The sequence below is a fragment of the Carettochelys insculpta genome, chromosome 1 (assembly GCF_033958435.1).
Source record: "Carettochelys insculpta isolate YL-2023 chromosome 1, ASM3395843v1, whole genome shotgun sequence".
Classification (NCBI taxonomy): domain Eukaryota; kingdom Metazoa; phylum Chordata; order Testudines; family Carettochelyidae; genus Carettochelys; species Carettochelys insculpta.
In genome coordinates, this window is record NC_134137.1 from 3,862,648 (window position 1) to 3,875,860 (window position 13,213).

The 13,213-nt window shown below is 45.4% G+C and overlaps 1 protein-coding gene across 1 annotated transcript; it reads left to right on the forward strand.

The window, feature by feature from the left end:
• Window positions 1–6,515: 6,515 nt before the first annotated feature.
• On the forward strand, window positions 6,516–7,463 carry LOC142002144 (olfactory receptor 52M1-like). Its single transcript, XM_074978006.1, has one exon. The coding sequence runs from the start codon at window positions 6,516–6,518 to the stop codon at window positions 7,461–7,463; it is 948 nt and encodes a 315-aa protein (XP_074834107.1).
• Window positions 7,464–13,213: the final 5,750 nt, after the last annotated feature.

Sequence of the window (13,213 nt, forward strand, 5' to 3'; positions counted from 1 at the left end):
CCTGTCCTCAGGGCAGGCCCAGCTGTGCTCTGTCCACAGGAACAGATGTATTTTTTCAGTTTTAGTGAGTCCGTTCCCTGAAAGCGACCCAGCTGACGTGGTGTCTTGTCAGGTTCCTGAGAAAGAGCAGAAGAGCAGTTGTGGAGTTCACACCTTCCAGGAATGGGGACCTCACAAACTCCAGTTCAGCCTGAAAATCTCAGATGCTTTTCCAACCTCTCCTCTACATCCCACCCAAAAAGGAGTCCCTGACAGAGCAGGAGTCTGTACTTCTTGTGGTGATGGGGATATCATGTTCATTGTAAGAAAGTGACAGATCCTGGCTTCTGTCTCCAATCCTGCCATTCAGCCTCTGTGTGAACTTGGGCAACTCAAGCCTCCCTGGGCCTCAGTTTACCTATCTATATATTGATGATATGTGCACAGAGACTTTTCTGTACCAGGCATTTTGGACATCCCTGAATGAAAGCTGCAGCACAGTATGATCACAAAATAAAAAGCAGTCATGTAGCACCCTAAAGACTAACAAAATAATTTATGAGATGAGTTTTCGTGGGACAGACCCACTTCTTCAGATGTGGAAATTCTGATGACAGTAAACTGGCACATAGAGAGTTTAACTTTCTATCTTTTTTTTCAATTCCTATCTATCCATTAAACTCTTTTTGTGCCAGTTTACTGTCATCAGAATTTCCAGGTCTGAAGAAGTGGGTCTGTATGTGTACCTGCTATGTATTTTGCACACATTGAATAGGTTAAGTGTCGTTGTTGTTGTAACTGAAGCTAAGCTGTAACTAAAGTAAAGTTTAATGATCTAAATCACCTGTAAGTTCACACCTCTTACTTGCTAAACTTTTTACTCTAATAAATCACAGTAACCACTACTCTAAACCTGACTCCTCCTGTGATTGCATCGAGCCATACACAACCAAAGAACCCTAGCCAGCTTCTGGCTAATTAACCCCTTAGGGTCAGTGGTGCTAGTGTGCTGGAAATTGGGCATTGAGTTTGGCCGCCTGCCAAGGGGAAAACTCCTGGTGTATCTGTCAGCTGCACTGGCTGCCCTCTGCGATGTGCAAAACACTCCTGTTATTCTGACTTATGGCAACAGTGGTGCCCAAGCCCAGCAGTATGTGCATCACTGCCCAGGGTTCTGGTACTTAGCCTCCTCTGCAGGCGTCTCCGCTACAGCTCAGACTGGAGGCTCCTGCACTAAGCTCCAGAGGTCTCTGATTCACGTCCACCTTTGGGCAGTTACACCTGCAGAAGACTCTTATGCCTCCCTTCAGTCATTGGACTACTGCTCTGTCTTTGTACCATGCACCCAGCCCTCCCGGGCATTTACAGGGCATCATACCATAAGGAAGTCTACATATTCACTGTACATTTCCTCCCTAATCAGCTGTAATGTTTGAACATACACAAATACACAGAACAGCAAATTGCTCTCTCACTCAGCCCAGCCCCCAGAGATCTCTTCTCCCTTTGGGAATGTCCCCTCGTTACTGTTTACGACTAAACCCAGAAAAATAGCACAAGTGCAGATAGGCTGTTTTCCAGCCTCTTTGCAACCCGAGGCTGCTTCTCCTCCAGAGACTGAGTGAACCACTCCTGTGACTGCACAGAGCTATATTATAAGCTGTGCACAAACACACCTCTGTCAGCTCGCAGTGTGGGATGCTGCTGCAGATGCTGGGGTGAGTGAGGTGTAGAACATGGCTACCTGATGGGGTTCTGGAGGAAGATGCCTCCCTCTCAGGATTCATGGGGACCCGTCTCTTGCTGAGCAGCTCACCGAATGAAGAAAACCAGTGCAGCATAGGTGTGATGACATAGAGAGTGAATCTGTCGTCCTTTCTGCTCAGCACAAGCATCAAAAATCCCAGGGACTCTGTTAGAGGGGTGAGTTTTTTCTAGTACCACATGCAGAAATGTCCCCCATTCCTGAGCCCTCCGACTGGCTGGTGGCCTCCAATGCCGAGGTGGCTGTATTTCTGTGGCGGAGGAGAAACTTCAGATTGAAGGGGGTTAAGAGATGTACAGTACCAGGCCACATTCTGAGGCTGTGACCCATGCTTTCCTTACGCCTCACTGAGGCAAAACTCTCCTTGGAGTGAGGACTGAGGGAAAAGACCTCCTGAGCCAACTGTGTGTCGATGCACAGAGGCTGTTCCCTTCTCCTGTGGCGTTCAGGGCCTCTGGCTGCTAACGGGGTGCTCTGACCTGATGTTTGTTTGCTGTGATGCGTGGAGGTGCTAAGGACATGTTGGAAAGAAAAGAGCAGGAGGACCCAGGGGCAGAGAGAGTCAACAGGGTTCTTTATCATGGACACTCCCTCCACTGGAGACCCAAACCTGTCCGAGTGAGTTGGGAATTAATCACAGGTGCACTCTTTTATCCAAGTCAGTATGTAAAGGAACTTATCTCTTGCAACTCCCTCTGAGCCCTTGTTCAGTAGTCTCAATGCCCAAAGCGTGATTAGAACTGGTCATATGATGAGTATTATTGTACCTCTCCCGCTCACTCTTGACAACACGTTTAGCTGAAGTATGCTGGTTTTACAGCACACCTCCCCACCCCAAAATAATCGTTTGCGGAGGTAAGGGGATCTATGATGTATTTTATCCCCTTTTAACACAAACCAACAGGACTCTCACTGAACAATTACAACAGCTTTTCCACATGGGTGAGACATCTCTGCTCCCAGCTGTCTGCAGTTTGGCTGAACTGTTAGCTCTGAACCTTTAAAAAAACCAGACCAGGTGGATATAACAATAAGTCCCGGGGCCCGTTATTGACTAACAAATATTTTGGAGAATAAGCTTTCACAGGCAACATAAACAAAACCTGTAGAACACTTCAATCTCCCTGGACAAAAGGTAACAGATTTAGAAGTAGCAGTCATACAACAAAAAATTGCAAAACTAAAATGGAAAGAGAAATTTCAGAGCTGAAATTCTTTTGCAAATTTGCCTCCATCAACCGAGCATTGAACAGAGACTGGGAGTGGTTGGCCCATTACAAAAGCTGTTTCTCCGCTCTTGGGCTGTGTCTACAGAAGGCCCCTCCTTTTAGAAGGGGCATGTTAATGAGGGAGTTCAGAAGATGCTAATGAGGTGCTGCCATGAATATGCAGTGCTTCATTAACATAATGGCTGCTGCGATGATTCAGAAGTGTAGCTTGGGGCCATTTGAAACAACCCCCCAGGTCTTTGAAGTCCCCTTCTTCTGAGAACAAATGGGAAGAAGGGACTTGCAAAGACTGGAGGGTTGTTTCAAAAGGCTCCCAGCTACACTGGCAGCATGTGATTTGAAAACGGCACTTCTGAATCACCACAGCTGCCGTTATGCTAATGAGGCACTGAATATTTATGGCAGTGCCTCATTAGCATCTTTTGAACTCCCTCTTTAACATGCCCCTTCTCAAACGAGGGGGCTCGTGTAGACACGGCCTTGGTGTTCACACCTCCACATTAGCAACTGACAATGGGTCACATCCACCCTGCCTGAATAGACTTTGTCAGCTCTGGCCCTCCCTCTTACTGAGACCCCCTCTTTCAATCCTCCTCTGAACCCCACCCCCATGCATCTGACAAAGTGGATCTTTACCCACAGAAGCTTATGCTCCAAAATATCTGGCAGTCTACAAGGTGCCTCAGGACTTCTTCTGGTTTTTGAATATACAGACTAACTCTCTGATACTTCTCACCCAGCTGGATTTAGTGCTAAGGCAATGTGAAATTTAGCTTCAGCTTTCAACCCCTTGTTCTTGCTCTGCCCTTCCCTGCTGTGCTGCAGAACACATTAGTACCCAGGGTTTTCTCCCCATGAAAGTCACCACTTGTAAATTTAGTCTGTCACAGCCCTGCATTTTCTCCAGCCTCCTGCCTGTTTTGGCAGCCTCTCTAATTTTTCAACGGTTTTTGAATGTGAGCCTCTGCTAGGACTGGACATCATCAGTTTCTCCAATATGATCTGCTGAGTTAAAAGGGTTTAGTGAGTTGGGCTCATGCAAACAAAACATTTTAATTCAGTAATGTCCACTGTCATTCTCTCCAAAACAGGCATTCTGGCTCCCCCCTCAGAGAAAGGCACTTTACTATGGAATGAAGGTACTCAGAGAAGACTGTTCGCAGCGATATTCCATTTGCTTTTAGATCATTAATAAAAATATCGAATAACTTCAAACTAAGATGTAACCCATGAGAAAAACCACTACAAACATCCCCATTCTCTGACAATGGCCCCTTGTCCACTGCTCTCTCTTTGCAAAAGTTTTCAATCTCTATTATATGAGTTCTACTGATACTATTCATTTTAATAGGAATATTTTCCAATAATACTTGAAATGCCTTAAAGAAATTAAGGTTTACTGTATCTGACTGGTTTCCTTGAATAACTAAATGTGTTCTCTCATTGTAGAATGAAACTGTATTTATTTGGCAAGAATTATTTTCCATAAATCTTCTGGTTGACTAGTATAAATTATTATCCTAGAAGTTTAATTCAAACTAATCCCATAACCAATTCTTCATTGTTTCTTATGCTTGTGGTGAAATCATTTAACTTTTCTTTTTTTCTTTCTTTCTTTCTTTTTGACACTTTATATTTAACACAACATTTACTTTTTGGGCTCTGTTGTTGCTCGTTGTGCATTTCTAGTTCAAAACAAGAAGTGTGGCTGATTTGCAATTTAATTGCCTTCAAAAAGAGAAGTGAGGTTGGTTTGCAAGTTCATACCTCTGGTGATCAGAACTCTATGGCTGTTACGACACATGCCACCTTCCTTGGGCGGTGCCATGGTAATGAGGCAATTTGAAGCAGGTTTACGAGGTGCTAACTTGCATATTCAGTGCTTCATTAGCATAATGTCAGCTGCAGACTTTGAAATGCAGATTGACAGTGTAGATGGGGCAGCTTCAAAATAAGTGTCCCACTTCGACATTCCCTTATTCCCACAAAATTAGGTCAGAGTAAGGGAATGTCGAAGTAGGGCACTTATTTCAAAGCTGCCCCCATCTACACTGTCAATCTGCAATTTAAAGTGTGCACTTCAAAATTTACATGGCTGACATTATGCTAATGAAGTGATGGATATGCACATTAGCACCTCATTAGCCTGCTTCAAATTGCCTCATTACCATGGCACCTCCAACGGGAGGATGCATGTGTAGAAGCAGCCTAAGATTCTCCAGCAGATGCTCTGTAACATCCGGCTTGTGTGGACTGAGGAAAAGTTCATCACCTCATGTGCTCTGAGTACCTCACGCGGCCTCTTTCCAATGGAGCATAAATCTATCTTGTGAAAGAGCCACTTTTTCAGCAACATTAACACATTTTCTTTCTCCTTTTAGGAATTGTCAGAACCTCGTCTGGGATTTATTTTTTTTCTTAGTGTTGACAATAACCCCCTGTTTTTGGCACATAGGCCAGCCAAGCATCTTTCCCTGATTTCCTTAATGACCCCTACTGATCTTCATAACACCTGGTTTGCATTGTTTCCCATCCATTATTTTCATTTCTCCAGTAGCTATATATTGCTTTCCTGCTCCTGACATAGCAGCCTTTTATTTCCTTCCCTTTCACACTGAACTGGATTTTTAGCCACTTTTTTTTTTAAACCATGGAAGCACGCCTTTTTAGCCATGTAATAAACACCTGTAATCAACTGGTGGTAGGGAACATCTATCTGTTTTGTCCATTTGAAAGGAATAACTCCCATTCTTTACTTCTTTCTCCTGTAATGTGCCCTCTTCATTGTCACTTCCCCAAATTAAAAGTCCCAGAATTTTCATTCTGTTCCCACTTGGCAGCTTCCCCCACTCCCATAACTTGTCTCAGAAACTCCGTTTCTAACTGGTATGTCCTTTCTACAGGCAGAGTGACCCAAACAAAACAAATGTCCACAGCAGGATACTTTCCATCCCTTTCATTAGATATCCAGACGTTGTCTTTGATGGAACCACTACAGCAAAAAGAGCTATCAAGAACACTCAGGTCTTTTTTCTGAGGTGTGTTCTAGGTGGGATGTTTCCCTCAGCACATGTCTTGCCAAAGGTGTTGATATTTTCCACCCTCAGATTTTGATCAAGTGAATTAGTGGGGAGATCTCACTGCGTGGGCTCTCTAGCTGGGTTTCATTGCATTAGGAACAATGATGGGTAATTGGTATTCAGACTCATGTTTCCTGCAGTTACCTATTAAGTTTTTACACAGCACAACACGTTGGGATTATTGACACGTGGAGGACCATTATATTTGGAATTGGCATTAGTAGGCTCTGTTGTTCATAATTAACGTTTCTGAATGAGGAAAATGTCATTTTTGGTGTGAAGAGAGAGCAATTTGTTTCACCAGTACTGCATGTAGTGTCTCATATTTACTTTGTCTCTCCATCCAGGCAGTTGTCCTGAGACCCTCCCCTTAGAGTCTATGAAGATACTGGAAGTCAGGGAACGTAGAATACTTCTAGGAGAAACTTCTGCCTCAGAGTTGTACACGTTCTCGCCTACTCCATGTCAGATTCCAACACAAGTGACTTCATCAACCCCTCCACCTTCATCCTGCTAGGCATTTCTGGCCTGGAGGCAGCTCATGTCTGGATCTCCATCCCTTTCTGCACAATGTACGCCACAGCTCTCTTGGGAAACTGCACCATCCTGTTCATTGTGAAGAAGGAGCCAAGCCTCCATGAGCCCATGTACTATTTCCTCTGCATGCTGGCTGTCACTGACTTGGTCCTGTCCACATCCTTTGTTCCCAAAACACTGAGTATCTTCTGGTTCAACTCCAGGGAGATCAGTTTTAGTGGTTGCCTCACCCAGATGTACTTCATTAACTGCTTTGCAGCCATGGAGTCTGGGATCCTTGTGGCCATGGCTTTTGATCGCTACGTGGCCATCTGCCATCCCCTGAGACATTCCACCATTCTTACATACTGCATGGTGGCCAAGATTACCCTGGCAGTAGTACTGCGTGGTAGTTTGATTGTGTTGCCATATCCCATCCTGGCGAGGCAGTGGCCATATTGCAGAACCAACATCATCCCCCACACATACTGCAAGCACATAACTGTGGTGTCCCTGTCCTGTGCTGACTTCAGCATCAGCAGTGACTATGGTGCCCCTGTGACATTCTTTGTGACCATCCTTGATATATTTTTAATTTCTGTGTCCTACATTCTTATCTTCTGGGCCATCTTCAAGCTCCGCACAAAGGACGCCCGGCTTAAGGTCTTTGGGACCTGTGGAGCCCACCTCTTATCCATCTTAGCCTTTTACATTCCAGATCTGTTCTCCTCCCTCATGTACAGGTTTGGTTCCTTTGTGCCCCTACCTGTCCTCATTCTCAATTCTAACATGCACCTTCTGGCGTCCCCCGTGCTGCACCCCATCATCTATGGGGTGAGGACGAAGCAAATCCGGGACAGGCTGCTCTTGCTATTTACTCATAAAAGAACCTAATATTTATTGCTCGTGCTGAGACGAAGCTCCCTGTAGAGCTGGGTGGGGACGTAGTGCTGAGGCCTCTTTCTGGAATCACTTATAGGACAGTTGAATGAGCACGGAATCCTTTCAAGACCTTATTACTTTGGTCAGCATGAGCAAACTGGGGAAAGGGGCTATGTGTGCTCATTGAGTTGCCACCTCTCTTTTCGCTTGTAACATTACCTGAAGGCCTTGCAGTTTGCCACTGCTCTTCCAAAAAGGGCCATCCCTGCTCTGCCTTTTTCTCAGACAATCTCACTCCTCTCTTTCCTTCCCCTTGTGATTTGCTTTAAGAGAGTCAGTTCTGGGTTTTGGTGGGTGGAGGGCAGTTTAACCGTAATTCCAGGGGTTACTTCAGCTCTTGATAGCTCTGTTCTTTTTGTCAGATAACTGAGGAATTAGCTGACAGCAGAACTGTATCCAATTCATACACAAAAGAAATAAATTAAAGACACATTAAACCCACTCAGCTTTAATAAAGAAAATATGTTCTAACTTTTTTTTGCAAGGCATTTAAAGGACACTGTTAACAGTCTCTGGGGGGTAACTGTGTTAGCCTGTAGCTTCACAAAAACAAAAACAAAAAACCTACAGAACTGTTTGTTGCTTTTGGTAAGGGACACTGGCTGAGCTTAAAAATTGCAGCACATATTCTTTGTTATCGACTCAACAGAGCAAGAGATACACGCTAGTACTATCTCAGCTCTGAGATGGGAGCTGGGTCTACTGAGTTACCACCATGGGCAGATACAAATGGGTTTTATATAAAAACATCCAAAGGGACATACTAGTTAAGGACCATGGTCCATCTAGATGAGAATCCTATCTTCCAACAGTGGACAATGCCACGTGCTTCAGAGGAAATAAAAAGAGCAGGTAATCATCAAGTTGTCCTTCTCTTGTTACCCATTCCCAGCTTCTGGCAGAATGCAGCGCTGCATCCCCACCCACTCTGGCTAAAATTTCAGAATCTCTGAAGAAGTGGGAACAGAAGGTAGGGGTGTTGACTCAACCCTTCAAAAAGAAAGTGGAAGAGATAGAAGGAACTGAAGCAGGAGTAAAATACAATGCTGGCAGCGGGGACCCTTCAGCTGCAGGGTTATGGCTGCATCGGAGAGACAGACTCCCACTGGACGTAAGGCCAGGGGTTGGAGGAGTTAGACCTTGGAGACCCAAGAGGGCTTTGACTAAATCCCAACGTATGAAGCAACATGGTATGGACAAAGTAATGTCCATTGCAAAACATAATCCCAATTATATCTATGACTCAATGACGTCTCAGTTAGGTATTACAGCTCAAAAAAGAACTCTTGGTGTCATTGAGGGTAGTTCTCTTCAAACGTCTACTCAATGCACAGGAAAGTAACAAATAGCAAGTCAGTTCAGTCACGGGGATGTTTCCCATTGTCAGATACTAATGTGGAGGTGTGAACATCAAAGCAGAGAAACTGCTTTTGTAATGGGCCAAGCACACCCAGTCTCTGTTAAATCTTTGGTTGATGAAGTAAAATTTGCAAATGAATTGCAACTCTGAATTTTCTCTTTGCAGTTTATTTTTTATTTTTGTTTTGTTTTCTTTTGTATTGTATTAGTGTAGGACTGCTACTTTTAAATCTATTACTGACTGTCCAGGGAGACTGAAGTGTTCTCCTGCAGGTTTTTGTCTGTTACTTTTCCTGTTGTCTGATTTATGTCCGTTTATTCTTTTATGTACAGACTGTCCAGCTTGGCCAATGTAAATTGCAGTCGGGCACTGCTGGTGCATGATGGCATATGGTATATTAGTAGGTGTGCAGGTGAAAGAGCTCCTGATAGTGTGGTTGATGTTAGGCCCTGTGGTGATATTGCTGGTGTGATTATGTGAGCAGAGTTGGCAGCGAGGTTTGTTGCAGGGATTGATTCCGATTTAGAGTTACTGCGTTGTAGTCTATAACTGCTGGTGAGGATTCGTTTAAGGTTGGCAGGCTTTCTGTAGGCGAGGACAAGCCTGCCTCCCAAGGTCTGTGAGAGTTAAAGATCGTTGTCCAGGATGGGTTGCAGATCCCTGTTGATGTGCTGGAAAGGCTTTAGAAGGGGCTGTATGCGATGGCCAGTGGTATTCTCTTGCTTTCCTTGTCAGGCCTGCCTTCTAGTTAGTGGATTCTGGGTACCCAACTGGCTCTGTCAATCTGTTTCTTCACCTCCTTAGATGGGTATTTTAGTTTGAGGAAAGCTTGGTAAAGATTTTTTTTTTAAGTGACTGTAAACATTTATGTAGCCATCCATTATCGCAAGCGCTGCATTTTATTAATACATTTTTTGCTAAGCCACTGTTAGCCAATGGCCAAGTAATGAGTGGTCTGTGAGCCTTATTACATCTGAGTCTTTAACTGCTAGTACTCACCCTCTGAACTCCAGGCTTCATCAAATGCTTCCCCCGCTTGCTCTCACACAGGTTGTTATGACAACACGCATGGCCAGGAGCACAGGGATATGGTGCTGAAGCAGATCCAGACTCCCATATAAGATCTGCCACCTGCCCTTCAAGCACCCAGACATATGGTCAAAACGACGTGGCATCCACTGAGCCTGTAGTTGACCTTATCTTCTTGTTGCTGACTAGCTGCCTGGTGTAAGGCTTCATGGTCCAGGGCTGTAAGGGGTAAGCAGGGTCCTCCAGGGTCACAATGGGCATTTCCACCTCCACTACCAAACTTATTTTTACAATCTGGAAAGGAAGTGCCCTCCTGCAGCTTTTGGTATTGACCTCTGTTTCTGAAAATGCGTACATCAGGCACCTTCCCAGGCCACCCAGCTTTAATGTTTATGAAATGATCTCTGTGATCTAGAAGTGCTTGGATCACCACTGAGGAGTACCCCTTATGGGTAATATAGTCTGAGGAAAAGTGGAGGGAGGTGAGGATTGGAATATTGGGTCCCATCTACCACCCCACCACAGTTAGGGGATGGCGTTTCTGCAAAGGCAGGCACATCCTCATCCACATTCCCCAGCATCACAAACCAGCGCAGCAAACCACAATGGATTGCCCTGCACACCTGCATCGGCATTCTCCCAACAGTCAACTCCAAACCAGTGGGTGACCAAGCAGCAGCAATCAGAGGTAGCCAGATTCCACAGATGAAAGACAACTTGCTTCTCCATGGAGAAATCAGCTCTCATTTGGGTGTTTCTGCATGGCAGTTCTGGTGACAGCTCAGCACAGAGCTCAAGGAAGGTGGCTTTACACAGCCTAAAGTTTTATAGCCACTGGTAATCACCCCACGCCTGCAGGACAATGGGATCCCACCACTCCACACTGGTTTTCTTGGCCCAGAAGCAACAGGCCACAGTGGCCAGGATGTGTGATGGCTAACGAAGAATCTTCACCATTCTGACAATGTGGACGAGGAGGAGGTTGTGGTTCTCATGTGCCTCATCTTTGTCATCCTCTTCCCCTGACCAGTCTTTGAGAAAGTTCATCCTTACGGTCCCTGCACTCAGTGTTGCCTACATCGTCTGCAGTAAGGAGCAGTGGTTGCTGTGCCACAATGCCTTGTTGTAATGCAGGATCCATGGCTGCTGCTTTGCAGAGGCTGGCAAGCCAGGACCACAAATGGAGCACAAAGGAACAGGACATTTTGGGGTGGGAAATCCAGAAAGAAAAGGAGTTCATGGGCCAATTTCCCCATTCCCAGGAAACCTTGTGTTTCCTGGTGACACTCCACAACGCCTGGCAAGGGAATGACACCCCGGGTGTGATGGGATACATGCCCAAAATGCATTGAACTGTTTCAAAACTGGGCTTTCTCAGTGCGAACGCCCCGTTTTGCAATGCTTTCACAGTATAACTGTTTTCTAAAGTGCTTATTCTGACATTCTGATGTTGAAATTAGTAATTTTGGAAAAACCCTGCAGTGTGGACAAGCCCTAAGAAATTAGGTGTGTATTGACCTGGATAGCAGATTGACCCCTTCAGATTAGGAATCAATTTGTGTTCAGTTTGGTTTTCACTCACAGCACTTCACAATGTGCAGTACCCGGGTTGTGAGCTTAGGGCCAAGATGTCTAAGGAGACTGCAAATATGGCTTCTACTTAACCAGTGCATTGCGATAGAAGTTTTTGTTTGTTGCCGGCTTGGTACAATCTAGTGACAGCCCAAACACCAGCTTGAGGTATGTCAGCCTTATTTCTCAGCTGTTTCTAATCCTTCTGGCATCCTCTCCTGTATCCTATAAGGGAAGATGGCACATGGACACCCCTCGTGTGTGCTATGCAAAGAAAAGTTCACTACTCTGAGAGTGTATATCCCTTTTACCAATGGGAAACTGAGGCAGCAAGGAGGGAAATGACTTAGCCAAGAACCTAGCCCAAGAATCTGCCAGCCCTTACCTCAAATTTCTCAAACCTGGCTGGCGTGGCTATGCAGCACCACAGAGGCCTGGTGCTCTCTCATCATTGGATTCCCTAGTGAGGGCAGGTCACCTGATTTCAGAAGGGCTGCACTCACTTGTGACAGCTGAGAAATTGGCCCAAGTCACTAAGCTAAAGATATAGCTTAGAAAGATATAGATATAAATATAGATATAGATATAGATATAGATATAGATATAGTCAATAAGCTAAAGTTGTAGCCAGACAAAATCTCCCCACTACAGACCAGCTTTTGCCTCCCCTCTAAGGTGCCTCAGAGCACACAGGGCACTGAACAGCATTTGAACAGCACAGTCTTTGATGCCTTCCTAAAGGGGCCCAAATGTGCTGGCTCATCGTGACCCTGCGGAACTGAAAACACAGATAGAGGGCTAGCAGGCCAACTGTCAATAAGGGGGTCTCAGGAAATTATCCCAACTGGCATTGATGGATTTGATGCGCCCACACAGCCATCCCAGAAGAGGAATCTCCGCCCTTGCAAAAGAATGTCCTGTACTCCCAAAATTGCTTATCTCCCGTCTTACAAGTGCAAATTAAGTAAGAATTGTCCTTGTAAAAACAGGCATCACAAAAGACAGACCAGTACGATCTGGCACCACAGATAAGAAAGAGAATACGTGTCCCAGGGGGTATAGAGATAGGCCCAACAGCACTCTGACTCTGAGTGCATTTCCACCAACTACCCGCTTGTCGGGTCAGGTGATTGTCCCCCGAGGTCCGCAACTGGGGACGCCCAACCTCGTATTCGTCTTTCCGCGGAATTGAGTGACCAATCCTGGTTTGGCTACACTGGTATCGAGAGACTCAAGGAGGGTAAGATATACCCATATTAAGGAGGGTAAGATGTACCCACATTCAGGTCTCCATTTTGTGTGCACAATTAAAGAATTAGAGCTCTATAGATAAATGCTGTTGTATTAAGATGTCGTGGTATTGAATTGTAATGTAACCTGTTAACACCTGCACTCTGCTAGCATGTAAGAAGCAGACAGTAGCCTTTTGTTAAGATCTAAGCCTGACTGCTGTTACTTTCTGTCACTGCAACACAACCGGCACAATAAAAAGAACTTTAACCGTTTGGTTACCACAGCCTGGCCATAGGTGAGACTGCTAAGAGCCCAGCGTAGAGTCATGCCACTTCCACGGGCAGTCTCCTGGGGCGCCCGTCAGCCAATCTTGGCTGCCCGCTGCAACGGAGCTCCCTGTGAAAGACTCGGGTGTTTAGGACCCTGGGGCATCCATCAGTCTGGCCCAGGCTGCCTGCTGCGAAGGAGCCCTGTGCTCTAGCAGTTAAAGACTCGGATGGTAACAAGA

Coding starts and splice junctions, on each gene's coding strand:
- LOC142002144 (XM_074978006.1), top strand. CDS start 6,516: ATGTCAGATTCCAACACAAGTGACTTCATCAACCCCTCCACCTTCATC.